This window comes from Tripterygium wilfordii, chromosome 11 (assembly GCF_013401445.1).
Source record: "Tripterygium wilfordii isolate XIE 37 chromosome 11, ASM1340144v1, whole genome shotgun sequence".
In the NCBI taxonomy this organism is placed as follows: domain Eukaryota; kingdom Viridiplantae; phylum Streptophyta; class Magnoliopsida; order Celastrales; family Celastraceae; genus Tripterygium; species Tripterygium wilfordii.
This window is the reverse complement of record NC_052242.1, coordinates 1,398,137-1,411,977: the sequence shown is the minus strand read 5'-3', so window position 1 is coordinate 1,411,977 and position 13,841 is coordinate 1,398,137. Positions and strand designations below refer to the sequence as shown.

At 35.9% G+C, this 13,841-nt stretch overlaps 2 protein-coding genes across 3 annotated transcripts; both read right to left on the bottom strand.

Moving 5' to 3' along the window:
- Positions 1 to 2,428: 2,428 nt before the first annotated feature.
- LOC120009182 (probable rhamnogalacturonate lyase B) lies at positions 2,429 to 5,937 on the bottom strand. Of its 2 annotated transcripts, none has more exons than XM_038859652.1 (15): positions 5,807 to 5,937; positions 5,559 to 5,680; positions 5,403 to 5,462; positions 5,121 to 5,240; positions 4,915 to 5,034; positions 4,695 to 4,836; positions 4,446 to 4,616; positions 4,204 to 4,359; positions 4,006 to 4,112; positions 3,784 to 3,874; positions 3,541 to 3,682; positions 3,284 to 3,440; positions 3,090 to 3,206; positions 2,869 to 2,995; positions 2,429 to 2,770 (listed from the first exon to the last, which is right to left on the bottom strand). In XM_038859652.1, the coding sequence occupies exons 1-15, from the start codon at positions 5,846 to 5,848 to the stop codon at positions 2,510 to 2,512; spliced, it is 1,935 nt and encodes a 644-aa protein (XP_038715580.1). In that variant the 5' UTR covers positions 5,849 to 5,937; the 3' UTR covers positions 2,429 to 2,509. The 2 variants fall into 2 exon arrangements, with proteins under 2 accessions (XP_038715580.1, XP_038715581.1); XM_038859653.1 differs by having other exon boundaries at positions 3,784 to 3,865.
- A 1,100-nt stretch (positions 5,938 to 7,037) lies between these two features.
- LOC120009181 (rhamnogalacturonate lyase-like) lies at positions 7,038 to 12,420 on the bottom strand. Its single transcript, XM_038859651.1, has 15 exons — positions 11,687 to 12,420; positions 11,490 to 11,611; positions 10,914 to 11,018; positions 10,215 to 10,334; positions 10,014 to 10,133; positions 9,783 to 9,924; positions 9,509 to 9,679; positions 9,256 to 9,417; positions 9,054 to 9,160; positions 8,856 to 8,946; positions 8,593 to 8,734; positions 8,353 to 8,506; positions 7,819 to 7,932; positions 7,456 to 7,582; positions 7,038 to 7,357 (listed from the first exon to the last, which is right to left on the bottom strand). The coding sequence occupies exons 1-15, from the start codon at positions 11,804 to 11,806 to the stop codon at positions 7,109 to 7,111; spliced, it is 2,046 nt and encodes a 681-aa protein (XP_038715579.1). The 5' UTR covers positions 11,807 to 12,420; the 3' UTR covers positions 7,038 to 7,108.
- Positions 12,421 to 13,841: the final 1,421 nt, after the last annotated feature.

The window sequence follows — 13,841 nt, the reverse complement described above, 5'->3', positions numbered from 1 at the left end:
GGTGATAGGAAAGCACGGTAGAATTCAATGAGTTGTTGAAGGTCAAAGTGATTATAGGCACAAATCTACCAGTCATACATAACATTTCAAAAATATAAATTAAAAAATCTTATTCTAAAAATATTAAGAATTTTATTCCAAAAATATCATTTCAAAAATACTACTTATGCTACATTGTACTTCTCGATATTAAATGTCACTTTGTAGAGATTGTTGTACTAACCATACAATATTGTCTCATAAACATGTCTTTGGTGACCTATAACACTTTGTAAATACTAGCGACGCAAATAAAAATTGATAAACTCTTAGCATACTTATTCCTTATGCATCAAATTTCTTACACCCTATTAGAAAATTTTTTTCTTCGCAAATTAAAAAAGTATTGTACATATTTTATCTTCATCTCACAATCATCTCTATTTTCTACAATTAAAGCTCTACTGCTCTTCATGTTAACAAAGCATCGAAAAACTTCCACATATCTCTATTTTCCAATCAAAATATGTGCCGCGCGAAGCGCGGGCATGCAACTAGTTATTTTATTATGTGAGAGGTGGTTGACCTTTTCTTATATGTCATCCAATTAGATTATACCAATTAAGTATTGGCAATAACAGCCAAAATTAAACCCAACGTCGTGTTTTTCTTTCTTTCCACTCTTGCTAACAACTAATTAATACAATTTTGCCTTTTAAAAAGGCCACCTATTTTTCTAATTAGTTATTATTATAAATTAAATAAAAAAATATTGACCAATAAAACCTTCTTATAAAATCTACAATTAAAGATGTTATAATCACAACACTAATTATGTCACAAGGTAGAGCCCTTTCGAACAACTGAGTTGTTTGTATATCATGTTTGACGTGGTTAAGCTATGCGTGTGGGGTGTATATATATATATGCACATATAGATATACCCACAACAATTTTCATCAAAACCAAACAATCAACAAAGCTCCATTTGCAGGTTTTAAGAATTAAGACACTACGTCAATCTTAAAACATGATTAACATAATAATATTTTTCCTTTTCATGGATCCGATAGTTTTTCGAGGCTAGGACAAAAATCTAAAAAAAAAATATAACATAAATTTAAACTTTTCTTAAATCATGAGTTGAGAATAAACTAGATCTGAAATCGAACGACTATTAAGTAACTTCTACATATGAGGTTAGCTGATCGATCAAATGATACGAGATTTAAGAAAATAACACACGCTCAAAGCAATATTACATGTGCTAGTGCATCATTTAGAAAGAAGAAAAAAAACTAGTTGTAGATTAAATCTTACCTGATTATTGGATTCGAGAAATGAACATTAATGAAATGCAAATAGCTATTTTTCTATGCGTCAGACACACGCGCTCTGAAAGAGATTGAAGTGGAGGCATCTATTTATAGTGGTATTCAAACGAATTGACAGTTCAGTTTTATTACTATTTATTGTTTACACAATTGTTCAAAAGGGTTTGACCCAAATTAGAAGTAAATTAAATATAAAAAGTATAGTAAGAAATATGGTATTGTGGTCAAATAAATATTACAATCTTTGGAAGTAAAATTAATTCTTATTTGGGTTTATATGGTAAGTATTTAATTTTTTAGACTACCAAAATTACAATCATTAAACTATAATTGGATTTTATTCTCATTAATTGCTTACTCAAAATTTTTATTTTTAATATATAGGCGTTATTAAACTTTTAAAAATTGTTCCTTATTAAACTTTAAAGTTCTCATCACAAAATTGTATGTAGTGAACTTTAATGGGCCAGGTCAAAAGACTGATCAATTATTCTTTTCGAATCCATGGAGGGAGGACTTGTATGCCAGAGGCCCAGAGTTAGGAGTGTAAACGGGCTTTAGCCCAAGCACAGCTTTTGTAAGGCTTGTACGTATAGTGGTCATTTCTTAAACGGGCTATAAAATAAGTTGGGCTTGGCCCGAATGCATCTCTCTCTACTACATTTTTTTGGTAACCAAGTACGAGAACTACATCGTACAAGTTTTACCCTTTGAATGTCCGATACGGGCTTAAACTCGAGCAGTCAGGTCTACACACGCAAAAACTTACCACCTGACGACAAGGTAAATTGGTTCAAAACCCAAAACGTGGCCACAATGATATTACTCTCATGAGAATCGAACTTAAAACCTCCATACAATCTAGCCCCGGAGAGATTTATCAATTGAGTGATAACCGAAGAGATTTATCAACCACTTTATCACCCAAGTGATTCTCTCCCCACTACACTCCTGCCATGGGGTAGAACTCTGATTCTTTCAGTTCTTCTGCTCAAGTTGTGTTGATCCGAAGTACTTTGGTACTTCAATGGATTGCAAGGTCATGTTGTTTGGTCACTTTTTTGGAAAACCTACTCTTTGAGGGCATGGAAATCTTGTTTTCTTAAACATGAATATTTCTACTTCAGCCAATTTTTAATGTGTAAAACTGTAAGTGCATTTGCAATCTGTGTTGCAAATTTTCCAGGAAAATAAATTCAGATTTGTTTGCTTAAAGAACTAGAAGATGGAGGTCCTTCTAGGCGGATGTAGTCATACATGATTCCTTCAAAAGGGCTGCTTGCCATTGCTTGTGTCAAATAAATGGTATTCTCTCCTTCCACAAGCTGACCACCGGGAATGACTACACTGTAAAGCCTGTAAATCCCATGAATACCATGCCTAGCTATTGTGTTGTCATGTCCAATATTTCCAGTCGAAAATAGAGGAGGACTTGGTTCCGGATCATTCACGCGAACCTTCACGAACAAATTGGATCAAACGGGGTTTTAATGCAGAAGGAAGTAGAGCCACATACTAACTAGAAAGTTGACAAAACAAGTATGCAACTCTGTACCTGCAATTCTGCTGAATTGGCTGTTGCAAGTGCTAGTAGTAGCTTGTAGTTTGCGCTTTGATCTGCATTGTCGATGTTGAATTTGATCTGCCATGTTGTTGCTTGGTAGCTGCCATCATCTTTCTTCCTAAAATCGAATAGTAATGTGAAGAAATATTAATTATCAAACCTTAGAATGGTTTTAAACCAATTTATTGGCATTACGCTGGCAGAAATCGAACCTTGGAACATGAGCAAAGAACCAATCTTTTGTGTAATCACTAACACCAACTATGTACACCAAGTCCTTATCTGGGTATAAATCCGTGTATCTTTCCCAGAGTCCATACTGTCTATACCTGATCAAAGACCAAAAAAATTGAGTTTGGATACATGCATTTTATACTAAATTATAAATTCTACTGAGTGTGCTAACCTGTCAGGATGATTGACATAAAGTTTGTTGATGTACATTGGATTCGGATTGGGAATGTAGAATTCTGCAGCAGTACGGTCTGGGATGCCTATCTCCCACAACGTAGGGCCGTGTCTTGGGGGTTCATACGTGAGGTCACCCATGTCAATATCAGAACCTGCTCTTCATGTTAAGAGAAATGAAAACCATTGCTCAAACAGACTTTAGGGCATTTACCAATCTATGATCTTTTTGTTTTTTGGTGTCAAGAGCAAAACCTGCTGTTATGGTAATGACAGAATCATATCTATAATCTCCAATGAATCCAGACATCCACGCGTAAAGATTATAATCGCCAGTACGTATATCATTGATGCAGAAATAACCTTCTGCATCAGCTTTTGTCCAGAATTGGTAACCCTAATTTTAATGGATCAAGTAGAAGATTGCTTGAAAATTCAGAAATGTTGAATACCATATGAAATATGTACTTGAAATCAAAAGAACAGAAACAAAGTGACCTTGCTCTCTAATTGCCAGGATCCAACATCCCCTGGAGGAGCCAAACCTACATAAGCTCCTTCTGCTGATATATAGTCATCGCTAACGTACCTTGACAGATATACAGATAAGAAAACTGTCATATACACGCATTTACATATATCCAGTTCATACAGGAGAATGAACATAGTCCAAGAAGCAAAGGAAAGCCAGTGACATGCTGCAGGAATACAAATACCCACCTGTCCCTTATACGTAATCTTCCACTTACATTTCCCCGTTGATCAGACTGCGGAAAATCATCTGATTGTGGGAAGGTGTAAGGCCAGCTTTGCTCTTCAATCCACATCTGTAAGTAATAAATTGTTTGAATCAGGACGGAAGAGTCAACATATTATGCAGACAAATAGGGTGTTTATATCTTCATCAGTCTAGGAAACCTGTTGTTTGGCATCTTCCCACAAAGAAAGTGGACTCTCATCATCAATCAAAGAATTCAAGTAGATAAAAACAGGTCCAAAAACTTTCTTCCATGGTTCTCCCTCCTTGAATTTCAGCACCATATCCTCTCCCACATAGTGAGCGCTTAAAAACATCTGATTATATGATTAGTACCTTAAAATGTAAACAAAATTTACATATAATGGTTGTAGTAATCAATGGTAGATAAGTAACCACTTACAGCAAGAGTGATGGGGCCAACATGAGAGGTTAAGTTTTGTTTGAGAGGTCCGCCTGTTCGGAACTCATTGCTGGGTGTGATCTGCCAGAACCCCACCGGCGGATCAAAGCACATCCATCCATGTACTTTAAGATTTCTGTTCTCACTCGAGTATAGATATTTGTCATCTACCTGTTCATAATCGTTGAAATACACATGTGATCGAAAACTCATTTTAGTAAACAATTAGGGAGACAAGTGTACAAGCACCTCTCCTGTAAACTCTGGCTCTACTGGTTTGACAAGAAGTACAGCCTCAGGGTATGCCAGTTCTTTGCCCCTTCTTGGCAGCCTGTCGTCTGGTAACGGCATATATCTTTGCCGGTTATCTGCTATTGCCATGTAGTGAAACCTGACCATTCAAGATATAGATGAAGTGAATTAATCATACATCAACATGCAAATGAGTAGTGTTTATGATTGATCCTACTTGTCTTTGCTAAGCTTGAAAACAATCCTGGTTTGGGGAAGGTTGAAGGCTGGCCAATCCTGCAAATGCTCGTAAATGGCGTAGGAGTAGAACCCTGAAGAATTCCTAAGCATTATAAACCTGAGACACCATTGTGCATTTTCATTATGTTAGTATATTAGCATTCTTGTAAAGCTATTGACATGATCAATAATTAAACAAATTACCTTTTGTCTATATTTAGGGGAACAATTTTGCCTTCAAGCGACCGATCCCAACTGCTTGTGAATGAGATTTCTACTTGTTCTTCATTTTCCACTACTACTCTGAAACTTTTTCCTCCAATCCTGCAGATTTTTTTACCACAAACACAGCCTATAACAATACCATAAGACTCAGACAAAATGATCATCGATTTCTAAAACTCGATATTGTGAATTTCAAGACTTGTTACTGAACGAAATGGGAACATATCAATTGATAGAGACACATAGACACTAACTGCATACCGGTAGTCTGTTCCTGTTGTTCCGGTTGTTCCTTCCTCGCTCCAAACAAGATCCCAGTACCTACACATATCAAGTTATGATGAAGTAGAGTCAGTTTCTTCAAAACTGACTAATATCTACATTTTCAGATGACAAAGAAGACCTGCAGTGACTTACCCTCTATTAAATTTCTCATTACGAACTTCAAGCAAGTTTTCAATCCCATTATATCTTATTCCGGTGACATTTCCTTCTGGTTTTGACAATTTGACATGCAGTATGCCGTTGTCCATCCCAACCTGTTAATGGCACCAAGTTTGTTGAAAGAAAATTATCTTCTCTAGCTAGGAAACCTTAACTGCGAGTTAAAAAGAACACAGTCAATGAAATAAGCAAAAGCATTGCTTGAAATTGATATGAATTACATAATGGTCATGAATATGCAATTGCACCGGTTGCGCAGACATTGGAGAGGCTTGTGTTTATGTATAATCTTGCAAGAATTTTCAAAATTTCTTGACAAACAGGTTTTGGAACCCAGAAGTGTCAAGGCTTAAAAGAACTATTTTACTTGAAGTATAGATCACCCAAATATTTCCTATGGTTTCTTAAGTTTGGATTTGCTCAGTCTTTAAGAATCAGTAACTGCACATGGCAACAAAAAAAAACAACCAACATGGGAAGTCATTGACAATGTGTGACTGACTATAGAAGTTTAGCGTGCACAATATAAGGCAGATATCAAGGATATAATGTGCTTGTTTGGTATCAAATCTAAAATCATGGATTTTCTGAAACAATCCTTTCAATAATCGGAAATTACTTCGGTGTCAAATATAGATAAAAATAACACATTAATAATACTTCAAAACAATAAGAAAACACATTAATTTATCACATTAATAATACGGCAAACACTCTCTTGTTTGCAACCACTTTCAAGTTTCTTTAGATGTATGCATACACACGATATATACCATCATAAATACGGATTGTTTGGCAACAAACAAGAGTTATTGATTGTGGTCTTAATTTATCACATTAATAATACAGCAAACACTCTCTTATTTGCAACCACTTTCAAGTTTGTTTAGATGTATGCATACACACAATATATACATCAGAAATATGGATTGTTTGGCAACAAACAAGAGTTATTGATTGTGGGCTGGGTCCGGGTGGGCTTGTGGGTTAGGAGAATAAGTGTTGGGCGGGCTTGTGGCCATCTTAGTGTTTATGTTTTTCAGTCTTTCTCTTTTCTTTTTTAGTCCTATTGATTGTACTCCATCTTTATGGTAGCTCGAGCGTCTATGAGTCTCAATTACCTAATTTATTAGGCAACTTAATATAATCACGTCTATAACCTTTTTAAAAAAAAACCTCTAATTGTATGACCATATAGTGGACTTGAGAATCTGGTTATAAGTAACAGAAGCTTTATCATGTTTTAAGACATTGTGGCTTTTCATAGTTCAGAAATCGACATAGAATTCCATCCTGTTTTCTTTGCCATACGCACCGTACAGTTAAAGAAAAAAATTGTCTATATCAGTCACTGCATAACATGTATGTATAGTAGTTTCTTAATAGCAGAAGCTAAATTTTCTGACAACATATATCTTAGGTCAAAAGCACAGCACTTCAGACAACAACCAATAATCTTGTCAAAAAAATGGATTTTATTCACTCTGGCATTTGTAATTGAATTTTCTATGAATTCAAAATAACTATATGAATGTGCTACATGGTGGCTGTTCTAAGCGAATATAGTCATACATAATTCCCTGGAAAGGGCTTATGTGCTGTGTTTGTGTCAGAAAGATGGTGTTACTCCCTTCCACAAGCTGTGTACCAGGAACATCTACATTGTATAGTCGATAGAGCCCGTGAATTCCATGTCTCGCGATTGTGTTATCGTTCCCAATGATTCCAGTTGAAAATAGGGGAGAAGTTGCATTTTGATCGTTAATTCGAACCTTCAGGAGAAAAAAAACACTCTCATTATGCATATGTTGCATTTTCTAGAGACAATCTGAAAAGAAAAAAACAACGATTTCTGAACTCCCAAATATACCTGCAATTCAGAAACATGTGCAGTTGCCAGTGCCACTCTAAGTGTATAAGTTCCGTTATGATCACCTTTATCGAATTCGAACTTGATTTGCCATGTAGTTCCTTCATATGTGCTATTATCTAAGCTTCTGCATTGAAAAACAGAAAAAGAGCGCCTGGTTCAATATACATAAGGTAATAACTTGGATAGGCCTCAGCTACATCAGAAACTATTAATAGAACACAAACAATAATATTACAGGTAATTTTTTTTTTTTACAATCCAAGGAATACATTAGTATTTCTTTTTCCCAAAGAAAGAAAGCTAAAATGTCATCAAATAAAATTTCCGATTCATCGGAAAGTCAACATTCCAGAGACGAACCTGGTAACTTGAACAAAGAACCAATCTTTTCTATAGTCGTCGCCAATTTTGTAGACCAAATCTTGATGAGGGTGCAATTCCGTATATCTTTCCCACAATCCATACTGCCTAAATCTGCCAGAGAAGATGTGAAACTTGTGAGATGGTCCATCAATGAAAAGGTAACAAACTCCCGTGCACAAGACTCCTTCAATGGGTAGAATCGGGGGGGGGGGGACATGTAACATGTACGCAGACCTTACTCCACATAATATGTGGAGATGCTATTTCCATGAATTGAACTTGTGAGCTCTAGGTTGCACTACTACAACTCTATCACTGGACCACATGTTCGCCCATGCACGGGAGTTGTTTCGTTGAGCTGGTCCATCAATAAATGCAAAAAATACCAAGAGAAGAATTTGGCATTACTAGACAGTCTTTAAGCAACTCATGCACCATCACCAGCATATTACCCCAAAAATATTGCAGATACAGATCAATCCGAAAAGAACTCCGGAGATGAGTTTTATCCTCGAAATCACAAGAACTAACCTGTCAGTATGGACATAAAGCTTATTGATGAGCTTTGGGTTAGGATCAAGAACATAAAATTCGGCAGCAGAGCGATTAGGGATGCCTATTTCCCACAATGTGGAGCCATTTCTCGGAGGCTTATATACAAGGTCACCCACTTCTAAGCTGCAGCCTGCTTAGAAGATAATCGTAATCAATATTCATTGTTATACATTACAAGAATTTTGAGTTTTGAAGGTAAAGTCAAAAGTGAAGGACCTCCAGTAATACTGATGAGGTCATTGTAACGGAAATCTCCAATAAAACCAGGTATAGAAGCATAAAGATTATATTCGCCAGTCCTTATATTATCAATGGAGAAATATCCATCCTCATCTGTCTTGGACCAAAATTGGTAACCCTAAGAACACAAATGTTTAAGCTAGCCAGGATTAGTTCACTGTTCAAGCTATCTAGGACGACCAGAGCATTGGTGTCCCTAAACACCAAACTTAAGTAAAAACTGAAAGGAAAATGATCACCTTGCTTTCTAGTTGCCAGGAGCCAGCATCTCCAGGGAGTGCCAACCCCACATAAGCACCCTTTGCAGATACCTTTCTCTCACATACATACCTGGACAAGCATAACTGCCAAATCTTAGCCCACATAAGAACAAATAAATGACAGATTCAGTACAACAATATGAGATACAACAGGAGCGAAAAAGAAAAGCCTAGTACCTATCTTCGACCAGTAACCTGCCGTTGATATTCCCACGCTGATTTGATTTCGGAAAATCTTCTGAAGCCAGGAAACTATAGGGCCAGCTTTGACCTTCTTTATTCAACTACAGAGAATTTTGCATTAGTCCTCGCCCATTGACTACTGGATTGTCTAGTTTACACAGTAATTTTCCTAAATTGCAAATAAGCTATGTGAAACCTGTTCTTTAGCATCCTCCCAAAGCTTAGATGTAACATTTCCATTTCTCTCGGACAATGAATTAACATAGATAAAGATGGGACCATAAACTTTCTTCCATTGCTCGCCATCTTCAAATTTTATTATCATATCAGGTCCTGCATAATGAGTGCTATGGAATATCTGAAGACAACATTTTTCAACAATCAGTGACAACAATTATTTTAAAAGTCACTCCATAATGAGCATAAAACATTTGAATTAGAGTACTTACACCGAGGTTTGTCGGACCAACATGGGAGTTTAGGAATTGTTTAAAGGGCCCCCCAGACCGAAACTCATTGCTGGGTGAAATTTGCCAGAACCCAATACCAGTGTCATTGCTAATCCATCCATGGACCCCAATGTCTTTGCTCTCACACGCGTATTGGTATTTATCATCCACCTGCATTTACAAATTTGATCCCATTGTACAAGTAAATCTACCTATTGTTTAGCACTGGAACTTACTTCTATCGAACCAAACAAAATTGCTTGCTCATATATACCTCTCCTTTAAATTCTGGCTCCACAGGATTTACAAGTAGGACTGCTTCTGGATATGCTAGGGCCTGACCTCTTTCCGGTGACCGGTCATCCGGAAGAGGCATATATCGTTGTCTACTGTCTGAAATGGCCATATAATGAAATCTGTTGTGCCAAGAAATGAAATGGGAGTTCAAATTTGTTCCATTAAAGTAATTCAAGAAAAAGTAGAGTGCAAAGCAAAGAAAAATTACATGTCTTTTCTGAGCTTGAATGCAATTCTGGTATTGTCAAGTTCAAAAGCAGGCCATCCCTTCAAGCGGTTGTAAATTCCATAGGTGTAGAAACCAGAGGAATTACCAAGCATCACAAACCTAAAAAACATGTTACAGTCAAATTCATTAGTGCCCTATCAGATTCTAGATACTCAATGTTTGGGTAGATAAAAGTGGTACCTTTTGTCAATGTTCAAGGGGACTTGCGTGTATTCTAGTGAAGAATTCCACTCTCTGGTGAATGAGAGCTCTACCTGCTCTTCATTCTGCACTATCACCTTCATTTCTGTTGCTATCATCCTGCATTTCACGTATTTATTTCAAACGCTGCTAAACGATCTTAACGATTGAAATTCGAATTGGGCATTTGGAATCTAACAGCATGGGCTTTTGAGAGCCCAAGTTTCTAAAGGCTCTGAAATTGATAGAAATAGCCCATATTTGCTCAGAGGCTGAGCATGGGCCTTTTTGAGAGCCCAAGTTTCTAAAGGCTCTGAAATTGATAGAAATAGCCCATATTAGGTCAGAGGCTGAGCATGGGCCTTTTGAGAGCCCAAGTTTCTAAAGGCTCTGAAATTGATAGAAATAGCCCATATTAGGTCAGAGGCTGAGCATGGGCCTTTGGAGAGCCGAAGTTTAAAAACCTTATTATGATCAAAATAGCCCATATTAGGTCAGAGGCTGAAAAGAGCCTATGTTGGTCCACTGGGCTCCGTACTACCGACGACTCACGAGGGCCAGTGGTGGGCCCCACAGTCGGTGGAAGAAACAAGAAAGTAACAAAAACTGATTAAACAGTGAACCGGATTGGTCAGTAGCCGGTTACATCGTAATGATAACTAGTGTTGGTGAGTGGTTGGTTGGTTGGTTGTTTAGTACCTGTCCAAAGTGCCCTTGTACTTCTTCTTCTTGCCAATTGGGCCTGGCCCATTTGTTCTTGGAGGAGCAGTACCGTTGGGTTTGCTCCAAACGAGGTCCCAGTACCTTTCAAATTCACAATCACGAGTCAATTCATTTTGGTCATTCTCATCAACCAAACCAAAAGAAAAAACAACATGGATGGAACTCTCAATGACTCATTTTTTTGGGGTTTTAAATATAATTTTAAAAAAATAGTCAAATTGAAGCACTAGAAATAATAATAATTATAAAAAAAACATTTTGGCCATTCTCATCAACCAAACCAAAACAAAACAAAAAGCAAGATTGATGGAACTGTCAAATGACTCAATTTTTAGGGTTGTAAATATAATTTTTAAAAAATAGTCAAATTGAAGCACTATAAATAATAATAATAATAATTAAAAAAACATTTTGGTCATTCTCATCAACCAAACCAAAACAAAAGAAAAGACAAGATGGATGGAACTGTCAATGACTCAAATTTTAGGGTTTAAAAAATTAGGCAAAATTGAAGCACTGTAAATAATAATAATTTTTTTAGAAAAAACGTACCCTCTGTTAGTTTCCTTGTTAGCCACTTCAAGCAAATTGTCAATGCCATTATACTTCACTCCAATAACCCACCCTCCTGGATTTGACAAATTCACCTCAACTATGCCATTTTCCACCACCACCTACCCACAAAAAAACATTAATTAAAAATCCCATCAATATTAATCGAAAATATAATATTACTGCAAATTACTTACATATTCATCATACACATGCAGTTGCACCCCTGAAGATGATGATGCCAAGGCCAAAGACCATGACAAAGTAAAGAAAAGAAGAAGAAGACGGCGACGAGGCATCCACCGGCCGGTCGCCATCTCGACGAGCCTTCAAGTGATCTCAATCTGGGCTGTTGCAGGCGATATATATATGGATCAAGTAGCTCTGAAAATGAAGGAGAAAAAAAAAGGAAAGTAATTAATTACTTGTTCATCAAATTTCGTTGGTGAAAAGAAGAATCTTGTTTAGAGGCTGACGTTTCTGGATTACCTGATTGAAACAACCAGGACAAAAGAATGTAGACACGTGAAGGATTATATATATATATGTATGTATGTATCTATATACCTACCTTTCTTTCTGGTATTGATTTCCCGTGAACCACATAGAAAGTTTTTTTTTTTTCAAAAAAAATTCTTTAAAAGATCTCTTTGCTTTCTCGTCACCAACATTTCTGGAGAAATTAAGGTCTCTATACTATATATCTGGTAAATAAGTATCTGCATATATATAGAGAGAGAATTAAATTTTGAAAAATTTACAGTTGTTGATGTAGAAGATAAGAATGGATTTCAAAACAATTAAGGATATATATATATATAAGCATTGATCAAGGATCAGATTTTGTTAAGCAAAACTAGAAACAATGTAGCAGAAGGATTTGAATATATATACAGTTGAAAATACCATAAAACATAGATAAAATATTTGGAAAGATAGTTATTACCATATTTTGTAAAGAGAAAAATAAATATTATCATTTAATTTTAATTTTAATTCGATCAAATTTGCTTCATGTTGAAGCATATATGAGAATGAGACTGTGTTCACATATTTCTTGTTAAGCATTTTCAGTATAAAAGCAGTTCCACCATGGAAGTAAAGAAGACCTTTGTTGGGTAAACCTTGTTTGTTCAACACTTAATTCAAGTACTAAAAGAATAATATTGGGATAATACTATTGATCGGTATGATCAGCAATTAATTTAATTTTGTAATTTCAATCAGTTCCTTGCAAATTAATCAATTAAAGATTTGATTGATTGAATTTAATAAAAATACTATCACTAATATTATTCCTTTTAATGAAATCAACTAACAATATAACTATTTGGTGATAACCTAGTGATGAATCTCTCGGGTCAAACCGTATAGAATCGAAAGATCCTAAGTTCGATTTTCAATGAGAGCAGAACCCAAATTTAGGAACTAGGGAAAAAATTGTTGTTCGAAAAAAACAAGGAAGTCAAGACAATTAACCTTAAATATTTTGTTGGCATTACACGAAGAAGCACTTTGCACCATCACAAATACGCATGCCCACTTGATGAGATAATAGACTTTGTTGATTTGGCTTTTGAAGGAGTAAGAAATATATGAAATGATGACATCAATCTCATTGGACTTGGCAAACCATATATATATATGTATATATATATATCATCTCCATGTTCATGGTATCCAGCAAAGATGGTATTAGGTTTGAATGGTGGAAAGAAATTCCAAGCATATTTGGTATGCAAGACAATTAAGTAATTGGGTGGTCATCACAGACTTTGAGAGATTCATTACTAATTGGCTTAACAAATTGTTTTTCAAAAGATGACTTTCAAGGCTGCTTGTTCGAATTGACAGAGAGTGTGAACAATAACATTATGGAGAGGTTGTTTCCATGAATTGAACTTGCAAAACAATTGAAAGCATGGCCAACATGAAATTATGAAGAATGACCTTTCTTTATATATGTCTCTATTGTCCCAAGTATTTTTCTTGATAGGAAAATTGACCAACTCTTTTTTTAATCGACAACGATACCATACAAGTTTTTTTTTTGAACATCTGATATGAGCCTAAATTCAGGCCGTCAAGTCTGCTTGCCTTTTGGACATCCGGTATGGGTCTAAATCTAGGTTGTCAGACCCCCGCGCACATAAGTTTCCCTCGACCATGGGAGAAAATTAATTAACTATATCTCTCTTGATATGCTAAAAGTCCCTATAACTAACTCTCACCTCCAACAAGAGTACTTTGTTGATTCTTCTCATCTTAATAACTGTCTTAAATGTCAAAGCTATTAGGTTGTTTAGGTGGCTGAACAAATCATCAAACCACCAACTTTTTTTTTGATGCATC

Coding starts and splice junctions, on each gene's coding strand:
- LOC120009182 (XM_038859652.1), bottom strand. CDS start 5,848: ATGTCTGCGCAACCGGTGCAATTGCATATTCATGACCATTAT. Junction 5,035..5,120: donor CCCCTAAATATAGACAAAAG/GTAATTTGTTTA, acceptor ATGGTGTCTCAG/GTTTATAATGCTTAGGAATT. Junction 4,617..4,694: donor AGCCAGAGTTTACAGGAGAG/GTGCTTGTACAC, acceptor GATTATGAACAG/GTAGATGACAAATATCTATA.
- LOC120009181 (XM_038859651.1), bottom strand. CDS start 11,806: ATGGCGACCGGCCGGTGGATGCCTCGTCGCCGTCTTCTTCTTCTTTTC. Junction 10,335..10,913: donor TACAAGGGCACTTTGGACAG/GTACTAAACAAC, acceptor CGTGAAATGCAG/GATGATAGCAACAGAAATGA. Junction 8,507..8,592: donor CCTCATCAGTATTACTGGAG/GTCCTTCACTTT, acceptor TCTTCTAAGCAG/GCTGCAGCTTAGAAGTGGGT.